We start from the raw sequence: 19,612 nt of genomic DNA on the forward strand, positions 1-19,612 counted from the left end.
ATCTCGGCTCACTGCAACCTCCGTCTCCCAGGTTCAAGCAATTCTCCTGCCTCAGCCTCCTGAGTAGCTGAGATTACAGGCATGCACCACCATGCCCGGCTAATTTTGTATTTTTAGTAGAGACGGGGTTTCTCCATGTTGAGGCTGGTCTCAAACTCCTGACCTCAGGTGATCTGCCCGCCTCGGTCTCCCAAAGTCCTGGGATTACAGGCGTGAGCCACCACGGCCGGCCCTCTCCAGACCTTTTAAGCTACTGGTTTTCTTTCTTTTTTTTTTTTTTTGAGACAGAGTCTCGCTCTGTCGCCCAAACTGGAGTGCAGTGGCCGGATCTCAGCTCACTGCAAGCTCCGCCTTTCGGGTTTACGCCGTTCTCCTGCCTCAGCCTCCCGAGTAGCTGGGACTACAGGCGCCCGCTACCTCGCCTGGCTAGTTTTTTGTATTTTTTTAGTAGAGACGGGGTTTCACCGTGTTAGCCAGGATGGTCTTGATCCTGACCTTGTGATCCTCCCATCTCGACCTCCCAAAGTGCTGGGATTACAGGCTTGAGCCACCACGCCCGGCCTAAGCTACTGGTTTTCAAACTGAGCTTTGATTGACGATCTTGGTCATCTAAAATACAGCATCATGGGCACTTAAGAGAATAATTTCTTCCTCTACTTGGATACTAGTCCAAAATGCTAATGATTAGAAGCTGATCTTCTCTAATTGCTTTACACCTTTCTGGCCCAGTTTATGTTTGTGAAACAAATACCTGTAAACCAAACTCCATCATCCACATTGACAATAACATGGCAGCTCCCCAGTTCTTTGAAAGAGTCTGCTCCATTGACAAATAAGCCACAGTGAGGCCTTACTGATACTTATTGCCACCTCTTCGACAGGCATCTTTACCCATTCCCCAGACCCAACAAGCTGGACTTTTCACCAGCACTAAATCTGCTTGTAAAAACTAATCAGCTGTGATGTTATACGAATATGAGGTGTGACTGCTCTTTGTCCTTTATCTCCATCTCTCCAACATACACACAATCCAATATAGTGCTCAGAATTGAATCTGGGTAGCTTTCCCTAATTATTTTTATTTGTAGAGAGGGAAAATTGATCTTTTTCCTGCCAAGACTCAACTTAGATTCTCCAAGTCTCAGGGGAGTAGTGTGCTAACCCAGGTTAGTCAGAATATCATCAGGCAGTCTACATTTTGAGCGTTTGGTCATCACTGTCTTGGGGAAACTGGATTGGTATAGAAGTGCTGCCATTTTGGCCGTAGCTTTTCAAGGTATTTGGTTTAAAGTTGCCTTGTTCACTGTCTACCTCTAGTAGCAAGAGAAAATAAATGGCAGGATTTCCTTTTCAGTGGAAAAGCCTTTAGGACTTGTCTTGCAAAATTCAAGCTCTAATGTCTAATGAGCAGCCTCATCTGTTGCCACTGCTGTATTCCCTTACCCCACAAACACACTCATTTTTATTGAGTCCTCTTAGTATACTTGCCTTTGTCCATTGAGATGTAGCTATTGTCTCTCACTTCAGGTCTTGTTTTGTTCCTGGAGAGTACCTAATTTACACTTCTTTCTTGTTTCCCATTCTACTTTTGACATTCCAAGGAAAGGGGTAAAGCTTTGGAGAAACAGAAATACTTTTTAATTCGCTAACTATATAGAGAGAAGCATTTAAGTGCTTACATACACACACACAGACACACACACACACACACCACACACACACACACACACTCTCTTGGAGTTGCAGAGAAGAATTAGCATGTTCCTAACCCTTTGTGCCAGTGTATTCTTAGCTCATCGTGATTGGCTTCACTAAAACCTAAAAGAAGGACCCTCGCATGTATTTTGCCCATTTTTCCTACAGTGTCTTTGGAGTAGGTATTCTAATAAAGAAAGGTGTTTTCTTTAATATTAACACCCTTAAGAAAAACGCCTTTCTGTATTAAAATAACTCTGAGCCTAGTGCCTTTGGAGCCAGTGGGATTGGAATGGGGTTTTCTATTTGCTTTTGATGGGATGGTGGTAAAAAGAAGGGAGCCCAAACTACAATGATTTTTTGCTTAATTATTCCTTGGTATACCTACCAAAATCTTTGTAATTGTTGTCATTTGGTTTCCTTAGGTCATTAGTTGTTGGGGATATGGGGTATCAAAGAAAAATTGCTGGTTCTTTGTTGCTTAATGATTAAGAAGCAATGAGAGCTCAACAAGACAGGGTTTTTAGGCCAACCTGGCTATCTTGAGGCATACAGCTGGTAATAATCATAGACAGTGATTGTAACATCACGATAACCCTGATGCTTCCAGAGCCAAATAAGAGAGGGAGAATACCTTTCCTTAATAGTTTTGCTTAGGGAGATAGGATTATGAATATGAAGGCAACTAGGCACAGTCAGCCCCCCTGCTCCTTGCCCTCCTGAGTCCCAAGAGCGTATTTGCTGAAGACTTTAGCGCTTAGAGATCCTGAAACCAATTGTTCGCAGACAGTAACATGGAATTTCCACAAAACAGGTTGGATCAACCCTACACTATCAAACTGAGTTTTCCATAGTGCCCCTTTAGTTCACTATACTCTTCTTGCAGCTCCTGGAAGGATGGCCATAAGCAGCACCTCTGCTGGCTTAGACATGTGGACATGTGTTATGTGGAAGACCCGTTGTGGGTTTTATCCATGTCATCGTCTAATCCTGTCTTTTAGCAATAGCAACTTCTAGGAGTCCTTTTATTTTTATTTTTATTTATTTATTTATTTTTTTGAGACGGAGTCTCGCTCTGTCGCCCAGGCTGGAGTGCAGTGGCCGGATCTCAGCTCACTGCAAGCTCCGCCTCCCGGGTTTACGCCATTCTCCTGCCTCAGCCTCCCAAGTAGCTGGGACTACAGGCGCCCGCCACCTCGCCCAGCTAAGTTTTTTTTATTTTTTTAGTAGAGACGGGGTTTCACCAGGTTAGCCAGGATGGTCTCGATCTCCTGACCCCGTGATCCGCCCGTCTCGGCCTCCCAAAGTGCTGGGCTTACAGGCTTGAGCCACCGCGCCCGGCCGGAGTCCTTTTATTTTAAGAACTTTCAGAAGGAACTGGTATCCCTCTGTTCCCCATTATTTCTTGCATGTGTGGGATTACCCTCAGAGGGTAGGGAAGAGACCACAGCCAATCTCAGCATCATGTATATGGTTTCCCATCCACCTCTGGTCTGATGTATTAAATTAGTTGCCAGCACACTGTCTTCCAGATTTGCCTCTGTGTTATTTGTTACTGTACTGGATCTTGTTCTGTCTGCTCCCATCAACTCTTAGTTGGCCAGCCAACTAACAATAAGTCAGTGTCCATCCTCCCTTTAATTCTTATTCATTCTTTGTTATTGAGAGAATAGAAATGAATTATCTCCTAGCCCTTCTGCTAAAATGGTGGGTGGGAGGAGCTCTGACCACTATGGTCTCTGCAGGGGGAACCGTGAAGGGCTGAGCCGTACCTCAAGCAGCCGCCAGAGCAGCACAGACAGCGAACTCAAATCCCTGGAGCCACGCCCTTGGAGCAGCACAGACTCTGATGGCTCTGTCCGGAGCATGCGACCCCCTGTCACCAAAGCCAGCAGCTTCAGTGGAATCTCTATCCTTACCCGAGGTGACAGTATCGGCAGCAGTAAAGGCAGCAGTGCAGGAAGGATCGCCAGGCCAGGTATTACAGCTTCTTTTCTTCCTGTCATATCCATCCCTTCTTGCTTGTCTCCTGTGAAACATCACTGATACTTAACTTTTTTTTTTTTTTTTTGAGACAGTCTCCTCTGTTGCCCAGGCTGTAGTGCAGTGGTGTGATCTCAGCTCACTGCAACCTCCGCCTCCCGGGTTCAAGAGATTCTCCTGCCTCAGCCTCTTGCATAGCTGGGATTACAGGCTTGTGCCACCATGCCTGACTAATTTTTGAATTTTTAGTAGAAGTGAGGTTTCACCATGTTGGTCAGGCTGGTCTCGAACTCCTGGCCTGAGGTGATCCACCTGCCTCAGCCTTCCAAAGTGCTGGGATTACAGGCGTGAGTCACCACGCCCAGCCCTTATTTACTTTTAATAAAACATTTGTCCCAGTATAGTTTCCTGGAAATCTAATACAGCCATGCAAAGGGAAATTTGAATTCTGGATCCATTGTCCTTGCTTGGATTTAGTCCTCCTCATTTTCTTTCAAACCTTATGCCTGATTGAAAAAAAGAAAAAAAAAAAGAAATGATTGTGATTAGATTATTTTCTCTGATTTTCATCTAAGATGGGACATCCATATCAGCCTAGGTCTCAAGTTATATACTAAGATAAAAATGATAGTCACTTTCATTCTGTGACTCTTGAGATTGTAGAGGCTTTGTAGAGCAGAAGGAATCCTTAGAGTTTAGTTGTTTGTAATTAATTGATACCAGCCAGTAGGCTAGAATTTAGAGGGATGCTGCTATGACTGCTTCCCTGGAGCTCAGTCACTGGAAAGGAGCAGACATTTCTATGTTCCACATGAAAGCTCTGTAACCACCCATCAAGTCTCCATCTATTTCTGCTGCACTCTTAGCAGAAGGGCATTTAGACCTCTTATTTCATCATCTTTCTCTCTTTGAAGAATTGCCTGAATCTCATCCCAGAAGTTCTGTAGTTATTCTCAAAAGGCATCAGTAGTGCTGAAGATTTTGCCTCTGACCCCTAGGTCTCTGCTGCCCTTCTCTGTTACCTCCTTTCTAATCCCACTGCCTCAGCCTTTATCCAGGCTTTTATTTTCTTTTATGTAACCATGACACTGGCACCCAAACTGATATCTCTACTCCATTCTCAGCTCTTTTTATTGATTTTTTTTTTTTTTTTTTACTTTTTCAAGAGTCGGGGTCTTGCTATCACCCAGGCTGGATTGCAGTGGCACCATCATAGCTTACTGCAGCCTTGAACTCCCAGGCCCAAATGATACTCCCACTTCAGACTCCCCAGTAGCTGGGATTACAGATGTGAGCCATTGTGCCTGGTTGCTTAGCCAGTTTGCCAATCTAAAACAGATCTAAACACATCAGTGCTCCTTAAAAATGTTCATTTCTGCATCATCACCTGAATAGTAAAATCCAAACTACTTATATAGCATAACTTTCTGACTCCGGTTTGCCATTGCTGTCTAATTTCCAAATCTTTCCTTCTTTCCAACCATTTCTTTCTTTTTTTTTTTTTTTGAGATGGAGTCTCGCTCTTGTTGTGCAATGGCACGACCTCGGCTCACTGCAACCTCCGCCTCCCGGGTTCAAATGATTCTCCTGCCTCAACCTTTCGAGTAGCTGGGATTGCAGGCACCCGCCACCATACCCGGCTAATTTTTTGTATTTTTACAAAATTTTAGTAGAGATGGGGTTTCACTATGTTGGCCAAGCTGGTCTCAAACTCCTGATGTCAGGTGATCCACCCACCTCAGCCTCCCAAACTGCTGGGATTATAGGCATGAGCCACCACACCCACCAACCATTTCTTGAATATGACATTAGCTTTGTTCCCTCTTGGTCTTAACAAGCATCTGTCATTCTTCAACCCCAGCTTTCCTGCTGACCTCTCTTTAAATCCTTTCCTGACCCTCCCAGGAGTTTTTGCTTCCTCATCTTTGCTTTCATACAACTTTGTCGATATCACTGATGTATTCCTTATCCTTACCAGATTATAATTGTCGTGTGGATGTCTATCGCCCATCAGAAGTTCCTGTGCTGTTGGCCAGGCATGGTGGCTCACACCTGTAATCTTAGCACTCTGGGAGGCAGAGGCAGGCAGGTCCCTTGAGGCCAGGGGTTCGAAACCAGCCTGGCCAACAAGGCAAAACCCCGTCTCTACCAAAAACATCAAAATTAGCTGGGCGTAGTGGTGGGTGCCTGTAATTCCAGCTACTTGGGAGGCTGAGGCAGAAGAATCGCTTGAACCTGGGAAGTGGAGGTTGCAGTGAGCCAAGATTGTGCCACTACACTCCGGCCTGGGCAACAGCGTGAGACTCTGTCTCAAAGAAAGAAATAAGTTCCTCTGCTGTTAAGGGCAAGGACTGTGTTTCACTCATCTTTATGTCTTTAGTTCATTATACAGTGCCTGGCACATAGTAGATATTCAGTAAAAGTATGTTGTGTTGAATGAGTTCATGCCTTGAGAGCCTAGAAATGGGGAAAATAGTTGGATAAAGTTATGTGTATGCATGTGCCCATGTGTATGCTTGAAGTTTTCTCAGCAACTTTTTTTTTTTTTTTTGAGACTGAGTATCACTCTTGTTGCCCAGGCTGGAGTGTCATGGTGCTATCTCAGCTTATGGCAACCTCCACCTCCTGGGTTCAAGCGATTCTCCTGTTTCAGCCTCCCAGGTAGCTGGGATTACAGGCGCCCACCCCCAAGCTCAGATAATTTTTAGTAGAAACAGAGTTTCACTGTGTTGGCCAGGCTGGTCTCAAACTCCACCCGCCTCAGCCTCCCAAAGTGCTGGGATTATAGGCGTGAGCCACCACACCCGCCCCTCAGCAACTTTTATAAGAGATATTGCAAATTGAGAAGAAAGCAAAGAGAAAACAGATAAACAGATCTCTCTCTCTCTCTCTCTCTCTCTCTCTAGCAAGAAGACAGATCTCTCTCTCTCTCTCTCTAGCAAAAAGACAGATCTCTTAAGAGACCAAAAATCTGTGCTTTCCCAGAAAGTAAGCATTCATGTTTTCAGCTATCTAAGTGTGATGGACAGATTCCAGGCACTTCAGGGGAGGTGCTTCAGCAGCCTCACATTTTGTTCAATTTCATAACCAAACATTGACAGTCAAGGTGGTTCCTGTCCCTAGGGAGCAAAAGCCTGCAAAGAGGAGGACTGGCATCAGCAAGGCAGCTGAAATGCATCTGTGCTCATCTGTGAATCTTCAAAAGACAGTAGGGGAGGGGACAAAAGGGAATAAAGAGGAAAGACAAAGAAAAAGTAGAGCCCTCTGACTAAGGCTTCCAGGGATAATGTGTTCATGGCTTGTGCTTAACAACTTTTCGTGGGTTTCTTCTTTGCCTTAGGTATGGCACTAGGTGCCCCAGAAGTGTGCAACCAGGTCACCTCATCCCAGTCTGTCCGGGGCCTTCTCCCTTGTACTGCCCAGCAGCAGCAGCAGCAGCAGCAGCAACTTCCTGCTCTCCCACCCACGCCTCAGCAACAGCCACCCTTGAATAATCACATGATCTCACAGGTGAGTCACCACTCAGTGTCAGAGTCCTCTCCGCTCTGATTCAAGCAAACTTTAGATGTACTGTCATGTCTCTTGTGCTGTGGGTGGCAGGAAGGATCAGTTTTTGGAGACACGCCACTCTCTCCCCCATTTCTCATTTGTTAGTTGTAGGGAAGGAAGAACCTTGGGCAAAGGTTTTGCCAAATAACTCTTAGTAGAGTCAGCTTAAGGGTTTTTTGCTTTATATTTCTTCCTCTGCCTCCTGAACATTGTCAGTAGAATCTTTTATTTCATACCACATTTCTACTATACCCCATCTCCCTCTATGTCTGTGTGTAATTAACAAGGCATTTTTTTCCATTACATCTATATATGGAACTTGAAAAGATTATAACTTCCACCATCATCTGGCCAACTATGTGGACCCATGAACACGTATTTATGTGTTGGGGTTTGGGGAAAAAAGAAATAACACTCAAGACCCCTGCCATACATATGCCATGAAACACAAAGACTCCAAATGTCTTTGTTTTCCATGACTCAAAAGGGCTGTATCCTTCTCCTTCTGTTGCTGGACTGGTAAATGTTGGTACCAACTAGAGTTTAAGTGAAGTTTTGCATCTGTGGAGACCAAGAAGGTCATCTAAGAATCAGGTCCTGTTCTAAACCAGAACTTTAGTATTCTGTTTTATTTTTTTATTTTAATTTTTAAAGAATGTATTGTTGTTACTATTATTTTGAGACAGGATCCTGCTTATGTTGCTTAGGCTGGTCTCAAACTCATGGGCTCAAGTGATCCTCCCTCCTCAGCCTCCTAAAGTGCTGAGATTACAGGCATGAGCCATCATGCCTGGCCAGTGTCATTAAGGTGACTATGTTTAAAAGTCACCTTAAGGCAGGGCGTGGTGGCTCAAGCCTGTAATCCCAGCACTTTGGGAGACTGAGGCGGGTGAATCGCCTGAGGTCAGGAGTTCAAGACCAGCCTGACCAACATGGTGAAACCCGGTACCTACTAAAAATACAAAAATTAGCCAGGTATGGTGGCGGGTGCCTGTAATCCCAGCTACTAGGGAGGCTGAGGCAGGAGACTCTCTTGAACCCATGAGGCAGAGGTTGTGGTGAGCTGAGATCGCGCCACTGCTCTCTAGCCTGGGCGACAGAGTAAGACCCTGTCTTAAAAAAACAAACAAAAAAAAGTCACCTTAATAATCTGAGCAGAGCTGTGCTGAGATCTTCACTTACTCTCTTCTCACATGAATAGAGCTCTTTGTGAGGAGAGCCCCATACTTTATCCTGAAGTATTCTCTTGTAGCTGGAAAGCCTATATGTCTGCGGTCTTCTCTGCTGCAGTTTACATTGTCATTTCACCTCCCAGGCTCCCTCATCCCCCTGCTTATTAGTCCAGCTTGGCCTTAGATATATTTCTTCCCGAGGTATAAGAAGCAAGTCCCAAACACTAATACCCCATGAACTAGAAACTAGAGTGCAAAGACCCCAGAATGGCCCAGTATTGCCCTATCTCAAATATTGTGAAATGAAGCTGAAATAAAGAACAGTGAAGATCTAGGAAATCCTACTTTGTGTCTAAATGTAATTTGCATGCAAGTCATTGCAGCCCTCTATCTTAGCCTAAGTCAGTTCTTTCTATGGTCCTAACTTTTTTGTTCTACCACCGTCTACCCCAGTAAGTCTCGTTCACTTCAGTTTACCTTGCTCCCTACTGAAGCATAGTGTGTATGTGTTCTTTTCTCTGTCTGTGTCTTAATTCGAACCTGTAAGTGGGTAAACTGTGCTTCTCCTTCTGCTGTCTGCTACTGTGTTTTTTTATGTGTATGACTTGCTTTTCCAAGGTCCTAATATTTTCTGGGTTTTTTTTTCCCCAAAAGGTGTATTGTAATAGTCTTGCTCCCTTTTCTCCCTCTTAGTCTCCCATCTGCCTCCACCTTCCACCTATCATCTCATACCTAGAAACAGACAGCAAGAGTGGGAGAGGAATAAAGAGATAAAAGAAGAACCATTTGGGACTGAAATTTATACAGCATGTCCAAGTGACTGGCCCTAAACCCCAGTCTTCTACTCAGGTTCTATTCCTGCTACTGGATTGTGAGGGTCAATTGGTCGATTGTTGGCTTGGCTTATCTCCTGTGGGGAGTGTGGTGCCAGGTTAGGTGCTATAGCTTGGGGGTAAGGGAACACTACTTAGTGCAGAGATTCCTGTTCTCTTCAAAATTCATTCTTGAGATTAATTGTGATCACTAACTCCAAATGAAAGAATCTTATCCAAGTTTTCATGCTCTGGAAGCATTTATGGAAGCTGCTAAAAATTATCCCACCTTCTCACTGTATGTATCTCCTTTTTTCTTCTTCTCCACTTTTTCACCCTTTTTATTTTTTTATTCCTCTTTCTACTGCCATTTTCTTTCTTTCTTTTGCTTTCTTTTTTTTTTTTTTTTTTTGAGGCGGAGTCTTGCTCTGTCGCCCAGGCTGGAGTGCAGTGGCCGGATCTCAGCTCACTGCAAGCTCCGCCTCCCGGGTTCCCGCCATTCTCCTGCCTCAGCCTCCAGAGTAGCTGGGACTACAGGCGCCCGCCACCTCGCCCGGCTAGTTTTTTGTATTTTTAGTAGAGACGGGGTTTCACTGTGTTCGCCAGGATGGTCTCGATCTCCTGACCTTGTGATCCGCCCGTCTCGGCCTCCCAAAGTGCTGGGATTACAGGCTTGAGCCACCGCGCCCGGCCTTTCTTTTGCTTTCTTTTTCCCTGATTGGCCTTCAGCACTGGGGGCTCCCTAGACCGAAGCTGCTGAGCCTGAGAATAATTATTGTTCAGTTTCTTTTTTTTTTTTTTTGAGACGGAGTCTCGCTCTGTCGCCCAGGCTGGAGTGCAGTGGCCAGATCTCAGCTCACTGCAAGCTCCGCCTCCCGGGTTTAAGCCATTCTCCTGCCTCAGCCTCCCGAGTAGCTGGGACTACAGGCGCCCGCCACCTCGCCCCGCTAGTTTTTTGTATTTTTTTAGTAGAGACGGGGTTTCACCGTATTAGCCAGGATGGTCTCGATCTATTGACCTCATGATCCGCCCGTCTCGGCCTCCCAAAGTGCTGGGATTACAGGCTTGAGCCACCGCACCCGGCCTATTGTTCAGTTTCTAATGGCACATAACTGTGCACGGATTAAAGAAGTGATCACGTGCACACACAAACACCACTGTGCTTATTCTAAAGCTTGTCCTGTAGAAGAAAAACTTTGAGACTGGGTGCAGTAGCTCACGCCTATAATCCCAGCACTTTGGGAGGCTGAGGAGGGCAGATTACTTGAAACCAGAAGTTCGAGACCAGCCTGGTCAACCTGGTGAAACACCATCTCTACTAAAAATACAGAAATTAGCTGGGTGTGGTGGTGCACGTCTGTAATCCCAGCCTCTTGGGAGGCTGAAGCATGAGAATCGCTTGAACCTGGGAGGTAGAGGTTGCAGTCAACTGAGATTGCACCACTGGGCTCCAGCCTGGACAACACAGCGAGACTCTGCCTAAAAAAAAAAAAAAAAAAAAAAATTTGAGGGAGGGTTTTTAACTTTAACTCTGTCACACAAGGCACTTGCCCCAGGTCTGGGAACAGTACTGATTAAACCATGATCTTTCCCTTCCTGGCGGGCCTCCTCTGTCCAAGTAGGCCTTCAAATTGTGTGTCAGTGAAGCTTGTGAAACCAGGGGTGAGGCTGAAGACTAAAGGGCCAGGGGCTCCCTTTTGCCCAATTTACTTAAAATGAAGTAGACTTCTTGAAAAGGAGTTCTCTGGGCCTCCTCTTGTCATCAGGCATCCGAGAGCCAGTGAACGAGCCCAGAATTTGCCAGTAGGTGGCAGCCACATTCCTCAGGGCCAGTCTTTTTTTTTTTTTTTTTCATTATTTATTTTTCCATAAATTATTGGGGTACAGGTGGTATTTGGTTACATGAGTAAGCTCTTTAGTGGTGATTTGTGAGATTTTGGTGCACCCATCTCCCGAGCAGTATACACTACCATATTTGTAGTCTTTTATCCCTTGCCCCCCTCCTACTCTTCCCCAACAAGTTCCCAAAGTCCATTTTATCATTCTTTTTTTTTTTTTTTCTTTTGAGACGGAGTCTCACTGTGTCACCCAGGTTGGAGTGCAGTGACACAGTCTTGGCTGACTGCAACCTCCACCTCCCGGGTTCAAGCAATTCTCCTGCCTCAGCCTCCTGAGTAGCTGGGATTACAGGCGTGCACCACCACGCCCAGCTAATTTTTGTATTTTTAGTAGAAATGGGGGTTTCACAATGTAGGTTAGGCTGGTCTCAAACTCCTGACCTCATGATCTGCCCACCTCGGCCTCCCAAAGTGCTAGGATTATAGTCGTGAGCCACTGTGCCCGGCCCATTTTATCATTCTTATGCCTTTGCATCCTCATAGCTTAGCTCCGACATATCAGTGAGAATGTGCGATGTTTGGTTTTCCATTCCTGAGTTACTTCACTTGGAATAATAGTCTCCAATCTCATCCAGGTCGCTGCAAATGCTGTTAATTGATTCCTTTTTATGGCTGAATAGTATTCCATTGTGTGTATATACCACAGTTTCTTTATCCACTCATTGATTGATGGGCATTTGGGTTGGTTTCATGATTTTGCATTTGTGAATTGTGCAGCTATAAACATGCATGTGCAAGTATCTTTGTTGTGTAATGACTTCTTTTCCTCTGGGTAGATATCTAGTTGTGGGATTCCTGGATCAAATGGTAGTTCTGCTTTTAGTTCTTTTTTTTTTAGATAGAGTCTTGCTCTGTCGCCCAGAGCAGTATGCATGTGGCGCAATGGAGTGCAGTGGCGCGATCTCAGCTCACTGCAAGCTCCGGGTTCACACCATTCTCGTGCCTCAGCCTCCCAAGTATCTCTAGGACTACAGGTGACCACCATTACACCCGGCTAATTTTTTGTATTTTTAGTACAGATGGGGTTTCACCATGTTAGCCAGGATGGTCTCGATCTCCTGACCTCATGATCTGCCCGCCTCGGCCTCCCAAAGTGCTGGGATTACAGGCATGAGCCACTGCACCCGGCCCTACTTTTAGTTCTTTAAGGAATCTCCACATTGTTTTCCATAGTGGCTGTACTAGTTTACATTCCCACCAGCAGTGTAGAAGTGTTCTCTGACACTGCATCCATGCCAACATCTACTGTTTTTTGATTATGACCATTCTTGCAGGAGTAAGGTGGTATCACATTGTGGTTTTGATTTGAATTTCCCTGATCATTAGTGATGTTGAGCATTTTTTCATACATTTGTTGGCCATTTGTATGTCTTCTTTTGAGAATTGTCTATTCATGTCCTTAGCCCACTTTTTGATGGGATTGTTTTTTTCTTACTGATTTATTTGAGTTTGTCATAGATTCTGGATATTAGTCTTTTGTCAGATGTATAGATTGTGAAGATTTTCTCCCACTCTGTGGGTTGTCTGTTGTTTGCTCTGCTGTTTTTTGTTTGTTTGTTTTTCCATGCAAAAGTTCTTTAGTTTAATTAAGTCCCAGCTATTTATCTTTGTTTTTATTGCATTTGGTTTTGGGTTCTTGGTCATGAAATCCTTGCCTAAGCCAACATCTAGAAGGGTTTTTCCAATGTCATCTAGAATTTTTAGTTTCAGGTCTTAGATTTAAGTCCTTAATCCATCTTGAGTTGATTTTTGTATAAGGTGAGAGATGAGGAACCAGTTTCATTCTCCTACATGTGGCTAGCCAATTATCTCAGCACCATTTGTTGAAAAGGGTGTCCTTTCCCCACTTTATGTTTTTGTTTGCTTTGTCAAAGATCAGTTGGCTGTAAGTATTTGGGTTTACTTCTGGGTTCTCTATTCTGTTCCATTGGTCTATGTGCCTATTTTTATACCAGTACCATGCTCTTTTGGTCACTATGGCCATATAGTATAGTTTGAAATCAGATAGTGTGATGCCTCCAGATTTGTTCTTTTTGCTTAGTCTTGCTTTGGTTATGGGGGCTCTTTTTTTGTTCCATATGAATTTTAGAATTTTTTTTTTCTAATTCTGTGAAGAATGATGGTAGTATTTTGATTGGGATTGCTTGAATTTGTAGATTGCTTTTGGCAGTATGGTCATTTTTACAATATTGATTCTACCCATCTATGAGCATGAGATGTGTTTCCATTTGTTTGTATCAGCTATGATTCCTTTCAGCAGTGTTTTGTAGTTTTCCATGTAGAGGTCTTTCAGCTCCTTGGTTCGGTATATTCCTAAGTTTTTTTTGTTTTTGTTTTTGTTTTGAGACGGAGTCTCACTCTGTCACCCAGGCTGGAGTGCAGTGGCACAATCTCGGCTCACTGCAAGCTCCGCCTCCTAGGTTGACACCATTCTCCTGCCTTAGCTTCCCAAGTAGCTGGGAGTATAGGCGCCTGTCATCACGCCCAGCTAATTTTTTGTATTTTTAGTAGAGATGCGGTTTCACTGTGTTAGCCAGGATGGTCTCGATCTCCTGACCTCATGATCTGCCCGCCTCGGCCTCCCAAAGTGCTGGGATTACAGGCGTGAGCCACTGCACCCAGCCTTCCTAAGTTTTTTAAAAATAAATTTCCTCATGGTTTTTCAGAGCTTCCCTGGCTTTGGAGTTTGACACCCTTCAAGAAGAGAACTACAGCTGAGGATAGCTGTGGAGTAACTAAAAAAATAACACTGATATCCCTGCCCGTATCACTGCCCTTCCCCAGTTAGGGGAGGCCTAAGAGGAGCATCACTTCTTCTCACTTTACTCTTTAGTCACAACCTACAAGTGTGGGGAAAACAAGACAGTTTTGTTTTGTTTTGTTTTGTTTTGTTTGAGACTGAGTCTTGCTCTGTTGCCCAGGCTGGAGTGCAATGGCGCGAGCTTGGCTCACTGCAACGTCTGCCTCCCAGGTTCAAGTGATTCTCCTGCCTCAGCCTCCTGAGTAGCTGGGACTATGGGCACACACCACCACGCCCAGCTAATTTTTGTATTTTTAGTAGAAATGGGGTTTCACCATGTTGGGCAGGCTGGTCTTGAACTCCTGACCTCAGGTGGTCCGCCCACCTCAGCCTCCCAAAGTATTGGGATTACAGGTGCGAGCCACCGCAGGCAGCTGTTTTTTTTTTTTTTTTTTTTTTGCCACTTTACTGTCCTTTTACCCCCAGAATATATATGCCCTGATCCAAGATAGACCCTTCTCCAAAAGAATGAAGAGAATTGGGATAATAGAAAATGTGTATGAAAGCCACCAGTATAAGCAGCTAATGCTGAGCATCTTGTCTATCACTTATATTTGGAATGCCATTATCTGACAGAAAATAGGTGTGCCAGTAGAGCTAAGAGTTATTTTCAAGGCTACAGCAGCAACTCTCCCAGGTCACGCAGTGGATTCTCCATAATTTTACCTAACCAAAATTACTTACATTTTTTTTTTTTTTTTTGAGACAGAGTCTTGCTCTGCCACCCAGGCTGGAGTGCAGTGGCCGGATCTCAGCTCACTGCAAGCTCCGCCTCCTGGGTTTACGCCATTCTCCTGCCTCAGCCTCCCGAGTAGCTGGGACTACAGGCACCCGCCTCGTCGCCCGGCTAGTTTTTTTTTTTTTGTATTTTTAAGTAGAGATGGGGTTTCACCGTATTAGCCAGGATGGTCTCGATCTCCTGACCTCGTGATCCGCCCGTCTCGGCCTCCCAAAGTGCTGGGATTACAGGCTTGAGCCACCGCGCCCGGCCTACTTACCTTTTATTTAATTCAGATATCAGGTCCTCTGCTGAGACCTCCAGAGTATTCTCCTCTTTGGGGAGTCTTCTAATTTCTGTACTCTGCCTCCTGAACTGTTAGTCCCTTCTGTGTACTCTGCCTCCTGAACTGTTAGTCCCTTCTGTGAAAGAAACTCTGGAGATGTGTGGCAGAAGAGGATATCGATACCGTGGCCCCACACATCTTAATGCTCTAAATGTGGAGCGAGGAGCCTGTGGAAGGTGCTTGGATAATTCTGCTTGACTTCTTCCTTCACCTCCTCCCCACTACTAGAGTGGAGTAGAAAGAACCTATGCCAGGCAGAACTAGATTTCAATCTCAGCTCTGCCATATTAACTGTGTAAGCCTAGATGAGTGATTTAATTTATCTGAGCCTTTTAAAATTGCAAATACAAGTTATATCTCCCTATAGGATTCTTGTGTGAGGCTGTAATGAGACAATGTATATAATAAAATAATATATACAAATATTATTTTCTCCCCTTACTTGCCTCTCTCCTTCTCTCATCTCTCCTACCACCAGGGACTATGACTAGAGAACTGATGAGGTGATCAAAATGCCTGGAGGGGAAGAAGGGAAGGAAAAAATAATAACTACCCACTAGTTGATTTAGAACATTCTGTGTTCCTAGTAAACAAATCCTCCTGCTTGAGGCTAGTGAAGGGGGACTGAAGGGACAAAAACTAAAGCTAAGCTATTTATATTTTATTCCTAAATCTTTCCTGTTTGCTTGCGGGGTGGAGGTGGATTTTTCATATTGCTGTCACAGCCTGGAGGAGCAATCATGGAGTGGAAGGAAGTAGCCAGAAGCAGGCACGATCTTGGGTGTTTTTTCCTTCTCTGCCCTTGGGAGGGAGATGATCCTTGTGAATGAGTATTTCCTCTAGGAGAGCTGTGGTGTGAAATCAGGAGCAGCTGAGCCAGACCTTGGATGACCCTTCCTGCAGAAGCAGTGCAGCAGTGCAGACAGGAATCCCTTCTCAAGTGGGCAGTCAAGGAGGGTTATGATCATGCTCCTTAGGATTGTGTGTTCAGAAAAACTGCTTTGGGAAAAGCTGTATTTGGAATCAGACAGTAGACCCTGACCCTGAGAGTCCTCAGATTGCTCACAACAGCTGCACAGTTCTGAATGGCTAATGGGGAAGGGAGTACAGCAGGTCTACCCTGATAAGAGAGATTGTCTGTTTGTCAAAGAGATGTTAAATCTTCAAGCTGTTCCGGGCTTGGTCACCTACCTGCTAAGCAGTCGTGCTACTCATGTGAAATTTCTTCTATGATTATTAACCTTATTGTTCCTTCCCTTTCCCTCCCCATCTCTGCCCACACCCCCTGCCCCACTCCCTGCCTCTCTTTTCTCTTCCCTTTTCCACATGCCTCTCTGCTGGTCCACAGCCAGTCCCGGCTCTGCAGCCCTCTCCGCAGCCTGTTCAGTTCTCTCCAAGCTCCTGTCCCCAAGTCCTTCTGCCAGTCTCTCCGCCCCAGCAGTACAACATGGTATAAACTCCATTCCCCCTTTTTGTCTCGTATATGTGTGGCCTGTATCTGTGGGTATGTCTGGGTCAGTCTGTGATGGCCTTGTAAGCATGTTGTGCTTCTGGAGGGTATATTGAAAGCTATTTCTTCTTGAGGGGCCAGCACAGGCTGAACTATACTCCATGCTAATGGCCTCATCACAGCACATCAAAAGATGCTTAAATGTAAGACAGAGGAACACTGTGTTCCCGAGTTTCAGGACAGAGAATGAAATTGGATGTTGGTATAACCTAGGCTCTTCATCTCTACCATGTACATCCTAAATCTAATTTGCTCCCTGGGCATGTCTGAGGAACCCAGTTTCTTCTACACAGAATGGTTCTCTATAATTTCCTTTAAAAATAAAAACACAGGCCGGGCGTGATGGCTCACGCCTGTAATTCCAGCACTTTGGGAGGCCAAGGCGGGCGGATCACCTGAGGTCAGGAGTTCGAAACAAGCCTGCCCAACATAGTGAAACCCCATGTCTACCAAAAAATACAAAAATTAGCTGGGGCCGGGCGCAGTGGCTCAAGCCTGTAATCCCAGCACTTTGGGAGGCCGAGACGGGCGGATCACGAGGTCAGGAGATCGAGACCATCCTGGCTAACACGGTGAAACCCCGTCTCTACTAAAAAATACAAAAAACTAGCCGGGTGAGGTGGCGGGCGCCTGTAGTCCCAGCTACTTGGGAGGCTGAGGCAGGAGAATGGCGTGAACCCGGGAGGCGGAGCTTGCAGTGAGCTGAGATCCGGCCACTGTACTCCAGCCTGGGCGACAGAGCGAGACTCCGTCTCAAAAAAAAAAAAAAAAAAAAAAAACCAAAAATTAGCTGGGTGTGGTGGCACACACCTGTAGTCCTAGCTACTCGAGATCCTGAGGCAGGAGAATCGCTTGAACCTGGGAGGCTGAGGTTGCAGTGAGCCAAGATTGCACCACTGCACTCCAGCCTGGGCAACAGAACAAGACTGTCTCAAAAAAAAAAAAAAAATGCAATTGCAGACTTCTCTGGTATCACTGGCAAAAACTTAAAACTGTTCCCCTATTTTACGATGTCAGTTTATATTTTAAAAATCCTCATCCACTGCATAGCACATGCTGTTTAAATCGTTTGTACTCTACAAATCCTTTGAAGATCTGATTTGCCTCATCGTTGATAACTTCTGTCATAGTTGTAGGAGCCCTGAATTGTTTTACTGTCTTAACATCTGCTTTTTCACTAGAATCCCCTCCCTCCTCCTACCTCTTATTTCCATTTTGATTGTCCTGGAATATGGAGTTCAAAATATCTGCAATCCAGTTCACTTGTCATCTTTTCCTGCCCAATAAGTGGCAAAAGAGCTAACTTGAAGATCAGATCCCTGAAAATGGAATGAAACTACAGAAAAGCATTGTCTTTTGGTTTCTGCTAGTTTCGTGTGTGTGTGTGTGTGTGTGTGTGTGTGTGTGAATTACTGTCCAGAGAGCAGAAGGGAAGAGGAAGCTAACAAACTAACCTATCACCATACAAGTGAGAGATGGAACGCCATCACCCTTGCTGCTTAGGAAAGAGAGCTGAGAGAGAAGGCAATTACAGCCTGGCCAGTCAGTCTTATCCTCCAGCTTAGTCACTCACTCTGCCCTCCTTTTGGAGGTGAGAATTGGAAGTAGTTTCTGAAGGGCAGGAGAACTCTAGGCTAGTGTCAGAGAACAGAGGTGAAAATGACCTCCAGAGGGAGTAAGGAGATAAGCAGCAGGAGTGGGTGCCCCTAGTCTTGCTGCTGCATAGGCAGAGCTGTGAAGGCACATGAACCTAGCTACCCATGATCCACTCAAGGTATTATCTGGGTCCTTTATTATAAAAACAGGATTTGTGGCAATGTAGGGGCCTTTTTATGGTCGGGGGCATGAGAAAGACAGTAAATGGGAAGACTCTTTAATCTTTTTCGTTAACCCACTAGTTTGTCCTGTTTTTTTCTGTATATAGTAATTGTGTCATTGCTCCCATTTGCGGGGGACTAACCCTAACAACAATCATAGGCCAGGCGCCGTGGCTCACACCTGTAATCCCAGCACTTTGGCAGTCCGAGCGAGGTGGGCTGATCCCTTGAGTTCAGGAGTTCAAGACCAGCCTGGCCAACATTGTGAAATCCCGTCTCTACTAAAAATACAAGAATTAGGCTGGCGCAGTGGCTCACACCTGTAATCCAAACACTTTGGGAGGCTGAGGTGGGTGGATCACCTGAGGTCAGGAGTTTGAGAGCAGCCTGGCCAACATAGTGAAACCCCATCTCTACTAAAAATACAAAAAAATTAGCTGGGCATGGTGGCACATGCCTGTAATACCAGCTACTTGGGAGGCTGAGGCAGGAGAATTGCTTGAACCTGGGAGGCGGAGGGTGCAGTGAGCCAAGACTGCACCATTGCACTACAGGCTGGGCAACAAGAACCAAAACTCCATCTCAAAAAACAAACAAAGAAACAAACAAAAAAACAAGAGTTAGCCGGGTTTGGTGGCAGGAGCCTGTAACCCCAGCTACTCAAGAGGCTGAGGCACGAGAATTGCTTGAACCTGGGAGGCAGAGATTGCAGTGAGCTGGGATTGAGCCACTGCACTCCAGCCTGGGCAACAAAATGAGACCGTGTCTCAAAAAAAAAAAACACACACAATTATTAGTCAGGGTCACCGTTGTTACCTCATATGTGATAGAGAGACTGGCTGTGGAGTTGGGCTTCAACAGCTATTCATTTCATAGCACAGCACAGAGGTAGGACTATCCCACATTGTTTTAAAGAAGGTTGTAAAAAGCATTGCTATTTCTCTCTGTCTATGTTGAAGCCAAAGACATGAGGTTTGATACCGCCCCAATCCTTGCGTCTTATACTCTCTCAACAGGCAGATGACCTCAGCAATCCCTTTGGACAAATGAGCCTTAGTCGTCAAGGTTCTACTGAAGCAGCTGACCCATCTGCAGCTCTATTCCAGACCCCACTTATCTCCCAGCACCCTCAGCAGGCTAGCTTCATCATGGCTTCCACGGGTCAGCCCCTCCCCACTTCCAACTATTCCACCTCTAGCCATGCACCACCTACTCAGCAAGTTCTGCCACCCCAGGGGTACATGCAGCCCCCTCAACAGGTGAGCAGCTCCAGTTCCCAGCTTAAATCACTTAATTCATTTTGTCTAGTATT

The 19,612-nt window shown here is 45.3% G+C and overlaps 1 protein-coding gene across 20 annotated transcripts in view; it reads left to right on the top strand.

Annotated features, from left to right (window-relative positions):
- The window catches only part of R3HDM2 (R3H domain containing 2), a 189,561-nt gene that overhangs the window by 151,969 nt on the left and 17,980 nt on the right, over window positions 1-19,612 (top strand). For 12 of the 20 annotated variants that reach the window (XM_033221566.1, XM_033221565.1, XM_033221558.1 and 9 more), the window contains 4 exons: window positions 3,441-3,673; window positions 7,019-7,188; window positions 16,322-16,423; window positions 19,317-19,559. In XM_033221566.1, the coding sequence (XP_033077457.1) occupies window positions 3,441-3,673; window positions 7,019-7,188; window positions 16,322-16,423; window positions 19,317-19,559 (748 nt within the window). The remainder of the gene's footprint in view (window positions 1-3,440; window positions 3,674-7,018; window positions 7,189-16,321; window positions 16,424-19,316; window positions 19,560-19,612) is intronic. The other 8 variants (XM_033221568.1, XM_033221577.1, XM_033221574.1 and 5 more) reach the window with 1 other exon arrangement.

Source organism: Trachypithecus francoisi, unplaced genomic scaffold (assembly GCF_009764315.1).
Source record: "Trachypithecus francoisi isolate TF-2019V2 unplaced genomic scaffold, Tfra_2.0 Lachesis_group11, whole genome shotgun sequence".
In the NCBI taxonomy this organism is placed as follows: Eukaryota; Metazoa; Chordata; class Mammalia; order Primates; family Cercopithecidae; genus Trachypithecus; species Trachypithecus francoisi.